This window comes from Colossoma macropomum, unplaced genomic scaffold (genome assembly GCF_904425465.1).
Source record: "Colossoma macropomum unplaced genomic scaffold, Colossoma_macropomum, whole genome shotgun sequence".
Lineage (NCBI taxonomy): Eukaryota > Metazoa > Chordata > Actinopteri > Characiformes > Serrasalmidae > Colossoma > Colossoma macropomum.
In genome coordinates, this window is record NW_023494795.1 from 10896668 (window position 1) to 10904898 (window position 8231).

At 39.9% G+C, this 8231-nt stretch overlaps 1 protein-coding gene across 3 annotated transcripts in view; it reads right to left on the bottom strand.

Annotated features, from left to right (window-relative positions):
* Nucleotides 1-668: 668 nt before the first annotated feature.
* Nucleotides 669-8231, bottom strand: part of prrx1b (paired related homeobox 1b) — a 9201-nt gene continuing 1638 nt past the window's right edge. Inside the window, exons 2-5 of one of the 3 annotated variants that reach the window (XM_036581428.1) lie at nt 5262-5437; nt 2663-2844; nt 1732-1793; nt 669-1538 (exon numbers count right to left, since the gene is read on the bottom strand). In XM_036581428.1, the coding sequence (XP_036437321.1) occupies nt 1483-1538; nt 1732-1793; nt 2663-2844; nt 5262-5437 (476 nt within the window). In that variant the 3' untranslated portion in view covers nt 669-1482. Of the gene's footprint in view, nt 1539-1727; nt 1794-2662; nt 2845-5261; nt 5438-8231 lie in introns of all 3 variants that reach the window. The other 2 variants (XM_036581426.1, XM_036581427.1) reach the window with 2 other exon arrangements.

The following is an 8231-nucleotide window of genomic DNA, read 5'->3' on the forward strand; positions in this document are numbered from 1 at the left end:
AATCACCAGCCCTCACACAATACTGGAACTTGGCGTCTGCATCATACAATTCTCTGTAGATGCTGCGATTACAGCATTTAAAAAATACATATTTCAGTTTTTGGACATGACCAGATATAGACACAAAAGAGAAGAGTGGAAACGTCCAATGACTTTCCAATTTTTTTTTTTTTTTTTTCATGGAAAGAGTCAGATCTGGAGTTAATAAAACATTTTTATAGCAATCACTACACTTCCCAAATTCAACATCATTATCATTAACATTTGAGGAAAGTGGGAAATCCATGATGTTAAGCCTTACTGACGTTAAGTCTTACCATGTTAGTTAAAGACCAAAGCAAAAAAAAAAAAAAAAATTGAATTGGATTTTTTAATGTTATGATAAATGCTCTGTTGCCTGCAACAGTCATCAGCAAAGATCAGGGACGGGAAAGTAGCAGAACAGCTAATGATGAACTAGCTTTGAATTCGGTGCCAAATTTTGAACATATCAGATGATGTGATGGTCAAAGTTGCACCACCTTTTTGAATCGATTTAAAAATTTCATTCTGACTGATTTCAAAGCTGCTTGAAATGAAATCATTTTTATTCTCAGAAGCTTTGCAAATATAAATGTCATACAGATGAAAAGAGGAACTATGAATGGTTGTTCTCCAAACGAGTTACATTTGTGTTAGTATGTGGAGCAGTTAGATAGACCATGGGCCAGCAGTTACTAGTCAGTGGTATAGTATCAAGAATAAAATGCATTGAGAAACTTCCCCTGGTTGGCATTGAACCCAAGGTCTGCTGTTTTTAGATGTTCTCAATCAGTCCACGGGTCTTCATTCTCATATAACAGAGTTGTAGATTTCCACATCATTTTCAATGAGTTTCCAACAAAAGAGCTACACGTCACCTTTTCATCTTTTCATTCAGGCCTTGTGTAATTTCATACTTCAAATTCAGCAAACTACAGTCTTCCGCTGGCTTTCTTTGAAGAACAAATCCAGTTGAGCCAAATTTAAAAGCCACAAAAAGAAGAACAACAAAGAAAGGAGAAATGACATCATCCAGACACTATGACTGCCTCGCAGTCTCCATATCAGAGTCCAGATATATGAACAAAAAAAAGTAGCTACATTCATCTGCAATGATGAAGATGGTAACGAAAAAAGCCAGAGCAAAAGGGGAATGAACCATAATTCCAGGAGGGTTGGGGGGAGGAAGCAGGGAGACTGTTCCATTCTCAGTGGAGCTTTGCTCTGCAGAAGGGCAGAAGAAGGATCTCTGCTTCAGACCAATTCATCCAGCTCTTTTGAGGCCTTCCAAGTCATCCAACTCCGTTGAGGCCTTCTCTTTTCTCTTCTCCTCCGTCCTCCCCTCCTTCACTCTCTCACTCCCCTCTCGTCGCTCTGCCTAAGCTCAGTTAACGGTGGGCACCTGGTTGAGGCTGTACTCTTTGGCTTTCAGTCTTAGGTTTGCGATGCTGTTGGCCATGTTCATTCCCTGGGTGGAAGTGGTGTTGGCACAAGTGGGTGGGTAGTTTGCCATTGTGCTGATGGAAAGGAAATACAGAGAGCAAAAGTCAGGTTTCAGTGCTGAGAAAATAAATGTAAAAATTTAGGTGGTCAGCTGAGATATTTTTAAGCAAACAGTCTCCATAGGGTGACTCCAAACAATGTGCAATATAGATTAAACTTATATAATGATTTAGAAATGTATGACATAGTAAAATGAAAAGTACTTGCTTTCTGTGGGCAGCATTTTCTGTGGCACTCGCACTGGCCCTCCCTCCGACCTTGGGAACCAGCTTAAGAATATATAAATAGGTATTAATGCTTTGTATATGGGTTATTAACATGTAATAATCACTGCAATGTATGTGCACATCAGTGCCTTATGTGTGAACTGGATCAGCAATGGCCTGTTTTACTGGCATGGTTACTGTTCATCATGGTAGCCGTGCCAGAAAACGTTCCCAGTTGAGGAACACTTTTGGACTGCCAGGAACCGAGGTTTTGGCCTGGACGGCCGGGTCAGCTATTCTATACAGCACTTTTAAGGGCTGAGATTACTGTAAATCATAACCAATGTAACCAGAGTCACAGAAAATCCTGCCCAGTGGAGCTTTTCTCCTGTGTTTGTTAGCGCGTATCCTATAACCCAAAGGTCATGAGGTTCAGAGGTGGATTTAATACGGTTTGTTTTCAGATTATCACCTCATGGCGAAGGGATCGCTCCCACCCCACCTCAACTGAGAGAGAACACTATGCAGAACTGGCAGAGTATGCAGTCAGTCTACACTGCTTTATTTTACTGTCATTTTGATTAGAGAAGCATTTCATCACAGCATTTCATATACTCCTTTTGGTCATTCTGTTTGGCTACGAGAAATATTTTAAAAAGTGTCAAAACCATTCAGTGAGAGTAAAGAATATGAATATCATGCTGCAGGAAACTTTGAAGACAAATATCCAGACGGCTGAAATGAGGCAAGGTGGTGGAAATAAAGAGAGTGAAAGGCTGGGTTAATAATGCAGGGATGGCAGCAGGCATGAGTCGAGAGGAAATGAAAGCAAAACATAGTGGGTACCTAGGGGGCATGCTGGGATTGAGGGGGCCATGAGAGCAGGGGGTACACGCTGGGGGTAAACGCTTTTGGGAGGTTATCAGGGTTACCTGTATGGGGCGGCGCTGCCCCAGGATAGGTAGTCGTTGGGCCGGGGGGCAGGGCGGGGGACGATGGGCTGCTCGACCGCTGTTACGTCTCCTGAGTAGGATTTGAGCAGTGAGGCATTCTTGCTGGCCAGCATGGCCCGCTCGTTACGGCGAAACTTTGCCCGTCGGTTCTGGAACCAAACCTGCAGGGGACACAGCACGGAACAGATTTCAGTTATGAAAGTCTACTTGTTGAGTAGAATTTTTGAAACATGCTGTGGTCAAAAAATGTCCTTAAACTCTGTGCACCCACCAGTGGATTCCCATCCCTCACCCTCATAACAACATGCCTTACATAGTAGCTTTAAAGAAAGTACTGAGTGATTTGTACTGGATTGTGGGCATTAGGCTTAAAAAGCAAAACATTTGAAGGGTTAATATAAAAACTGTCTATTGTTTTGAGGTAAATTCTTTGTCTTCACTTTACTTTAGTTCTTGGCTCTTTCACTGCAGTGTGTTTTTATAAGATATGTTTTAGTTCAAATATATCTCTGATAATTATATTGATGAACATGAAATTAGACAGACGAACTAAGGCATATAGGATTCAGTACATCAAAAGTAGTGAAGGACAGCATATACTTTTTAAATGAAAAAGTGCTATAAAATAATTAATAAAACATTTCATCTCCCAAAAAAAAAAAAAAACATGCAGAAAATAACGAAGTGTTTCAATCATGTGTCATGTTTGAAATTATTGGAAAGGGCTTCTATACAGAAATAAATGTAGTATGTATAGTGATTATTGTGTAACTACACACATGAGAAAGGCACAAGCAAATAAAAACAACTCAGCATGTCTGCATTTCACCATGTATTTGTCAAGGAGGGCCAAGAACTGGAAGAAAAAAGGTGGAACTTTCCTTTAGATGAAGAGCTGGGTAAAACTAAGTAACCCCTTAAATGGCCAGGGCCCAAATGCAGGCCCAAGGTTTTATTACGCACTTCTACAATCTAGGAATGCACTGAAGTCCCTGTAGTTACTGAATAATAAGCTTTAGTGTGTAATACATGAGGGATTTTAATGGGGGTAACTGGACAACAGAACTGAACAAACTGAGTTAACTGAACTATATTCAGCATAATATTGCAAAGGCAGTTTTTTTAGCCTGAATCCTCCATGCAAGAGTGAGAAAATCATCCCAGACAATATGGTGCATCGCACAGCCCAAACAGCATCCTAGCGTGCACATACAGAAATCTCAATTCTTCGGGATACATTACGCAGCTGAATGTAGTACAGTTATTTAGTGATGGTTAGAATTTGACAACATGATGATTGGAAATTGTTTTTTATTTGATAACTGTATGTTTTTTTTCAGCTTATACCGCTTGTTGCGGTGTAAGAATAGTCGCTTTACTCTATGCTGCTTGGATCTACTTTTTTGCATCTACTTTTCTGCCACTATTAAAAGCATACAATTGAAACTGTGCTCTCCCTTCTTTATTTAATTTTATATTTACTTTGTGGTAATGTTGTACAAAAGCAATACAACATTTGAGATCACAAAAACACTAAAACACTCAAGATATCCTGCTCTGTCTCATGTTCTGTTGTTTAAAAAATGCGCTATATCACACATTAAAAGACACAGTACAGCATGCACTATCTATGGTGTGGTACTTTGTGCCTGTACAAGCACAAATGACAGACCTAGCAGTAGTGAAGCGCCACTAAGTGCTAGTGGAGCCAGGCTCTCCTTCTGCAAGCTCCGGCCGCAGCCGGCAGGCCTGGTGGAGACGCAGTGTCCGGTTACGCAGCGCCTCAGGAATGAGCTCCAAGTCGCTTTTATCAAAGCCTTTCTGAATCGTTCACCCTCTCTGGGACACATTAATCACAGATGTGTTTTTGCTCGCTTTATTTCTCCCTTTTCCTCTCTCTCTCTTGCTCTCTCTTGATCTATAAACGGGTATAATCCCCATCGTTTGGTGAAAAAGGGGAAAAAGCCTCTCATTACAACATGTGGAGACCGTCTCGGGCCCGGAGCATGTGCATTCAAACTGAGCGAGAGCTCTTATCCAAGCATTTTCAGGACGCCAGCAAGGTCCACACACAAATCTCAGACACTCTGAAGTACATCTATAGTAGTCTCTTCTAGACTGAACAGAACATCTGGGTTAAATGTCCTTAGAACTAGTGGCAAATGTTCATAACTGTTCATAAAGTTATAAAATGGCATGGCATACAATGGAGTATCACAGACAAGTCAAATCAGAATTCGATATGCAGAATATCTCCTGGTGGACGCCCCAGTAAGCAGAACTCAAGGTGTCTTCCATAATTATCCTTTGGCGGAGTGGTGTGTCCAGGGGCCAGACCTGGTCTCACACACTGAGAAACCAGAGTAACCTTCTAACCATGCACTTTGGATGGATTTCCCACAGGTCAAGAAAAAATCTACGCCGTGAAAAGCTGAGCTCATTTGTATCAGACATCTCGGTCCTGACTCAGGCCTGCATTTTTTTCACTTTTCATATCGTATCAGTATCACCACATGGCTCATTCCCAGCTCTCGTGGCTAGATTTGAGACGTCTGATGCATTTGGGCTGTAGGCCTACCTGCACTCTGGCCTCGGTGAGGTTGACCCTGCGGGCCAGGTCCTCTCGAACGAAGGCGTCGGGATAGTGTGTCCTCTCAAACACTCGCTCCAGCGCCTGCAGCTGGCTGCTGTTGAACGTGGTCCTGTTCCGCCTCTGCTTGCGCTTCTTTTTCTCCTCTGAGTTCAGCTGCTCATCTGTCCACACGGTCACATACAACATGCACATTAGCAGTGTTCTCAGACAGCAAATAACACTGTTGGAAGCAGCCTCTGTCAACCGAATATCTAATAAATAACATATTCCAAAAGGAGGCCAATTGTTCAGTGTGATAAAATCAGTAAGCCCTCAAACCTCAGGCTTGTTACTCGGTTGTCAGTCTTAAGATTCATTATTCAGGAACTATTATGAACTATTCAGTGAAAATAGTATGAGATGTCAGTAGAACTTCAAGTGGACCAAATAAGTGTATAAGTGGTTAAAGTGAATGAAGTATTTAAGAACTATTTATTAGGCCTTTATCTTCAGATCTCTTTTAGGTCATTCCTGAACAAGAAACTGCTTTGAGGTAACAGCGCTGACTGTTTAAGGCCTTTGAGTCTGTGTTTAGTTTTTGTACAGGTAGGCATATAAAGTCTAGCCTGCTGACATATTAAATCTTAATGGGACTCTTATTCATTGGAGGATTAGCCATTAGCCAATATGAAGTAAATGACTTCAAGGCACCAGCTGTAAAGGCAATGCAGGCTATCGGATATAAGCAGTCTAAGGCTAAGTGTACGCCTCAGACCTTCCAAACTCATCTGGGAATTTCACACATCCTCAATATTGTTCGGATAAACTTATTATATTTCAGTCCTAAATGCACAACTAAAAGGTAATACTTTAATAGAGCAAAGCTTACTTGATTAATATATAACTGATGTGATCATATGTAACACTGTCTTTATAAAAGCTTTATATTATCCATTTATTAACATAAATGGTCAGTTTAATAGTCTGTGATGTGATTTGGGACACGGCCTGTATTCACAGTGTATGAGCTAGGCCTGCGGTGTGTTTCCCTTACAATGTGTTTTTACCGCAAACACTCAAACGCCTTTTCACTTCACACGGTAGTTTAATTAGTCCTCGCCGGCCGCGATTAGCAGAGCAGAAAAATATTCAAGACTACGCAGCTGCCATTGGTCACAGCGCTATTAACGCTCGCTTTTCATTGGCTCTTCTCTCTGCGCTAATTAGAATAAATCCTCTCTACCGGGATCATCCAACACTTACGTACCGCAAATACTACACAGCGTATGTGTCTAATCTAATAGCCAACTGATTTTCTCTTTTATATGAAGCGCTTTTTTAATATGTATTTATTTTTCCGCTGATTGTGAAGGCAGAGCCGTATTCAGACAGGTCGTTAAAAACCAGCAGCTCTAATAAAACGTGCTGATTTTCCGTGTGAACACACAAACTGCGCTGTTCTGCAATAAGAGCGAGAGTCTACAGAATTGACTGAGATGGACAGATCTGTCCTCATTTAAGGTCATGGAAAAATAATGTATGTTTTTTATTAAATTAAGTTAAAATAAAAAATAGAAAGAAAAAATAAAAAACAAAATAAAAACACTGAATTGTAATTTAGTTTTATATATAAGGATTCATATATTGCTATATATATATATATATATATATATGTGTGTGTATATATATATATATATATATATATATATATATATATATATATATATATATATATAAAAACATGCAGTATGTCATATATAAATATGACATATCGGGTGTGTTTAGAGACCTTCATCAAATTATTAACACAGACCTACTTAGAGTACTATTTTGTCCACACTGTAAAAACAGATGTTAAAAAACAGCGCATTCTGTCTCTGACTAGACACAGCAGTGTGTTCAGTTGGAGATGAAAACATTTTGAGTTCGTTTAAACGCTGTGTAAAGTTGTGTTGTATTTCTGTGATCACACGTTTTGTGTCACTTTTAACCAAGAATGGCTAAAAGTTGTTCTTTAACACTAAACGTTTCTGAGTGAAAGTTGCCTTTACATTAATTTCACAGTGTCGCAGTGCAGTTCCAGGGTACTGACATACACACACACAAACACACACGTTTTATAACCACAGTGTCTTATAATCAGACTCGTTTTATCGCTCTTCGCTCCTGATAATTTAGGCCGCGCTGTTTTCAAGCTATTAATTAAATTAAAAAATCAAAGAAAAAAGAAAAATGAAAATATCTGTACGATCCATTTACAAGATCTACAAGAATTATATAAAACTAATACAAACAGAACCGCATAGGACTAAATCAATAGCCTCCTTTTATTAAACTGGAAAAAAACTGACATACAATTAAATAAAATCAGAAAAACTGGATTCGGATTTTTAGATAAAGTCACAGCCTAAACGCGGTAAAAGACACTTTCTCCATCTGATATAATCACAGATCACCGCTCAGAGGACTCAGGTGGGCTGTTTATTATGGTCTGATTGGCTGGAAGCTGAATTAGTCGCAGATTTCCCGCACTGTCCTGTCAGCTCATTCACACCTTCATTACTCCTCCTCACAATTCGCTTCTGTTCACGAATTCGCGGTTATGAATTAAACGGTTGAAGTGACGACGGTGCGAGTACTGGACTTTCAGGCACTGTGGACTTCAGGTCAAAGCGGACACTCTGAGAGGCTCTTATTTCAGCTGATGCTCACCGTGAGTGTAAACAGACTAACTGCATTTTTAAAGCGATTTTATCCAGCATTGAAAAGGGATTGTGTTCAAATGCACCGCCTTATTTTACCCAAACGATTTGGTGTTTTATTTTAAAACGTGAGCCTTAAAATCTCTAAAATGCAGTTTAACTTAAGATAACACAAAACAAGTCACGGGCTACTGTTCTGTCCGTTATACTCAGATTTACAAACAGCGAGGTTGCGCAATTTTTAAAGCTTCATCATTTTTACAGTTCACTGCCC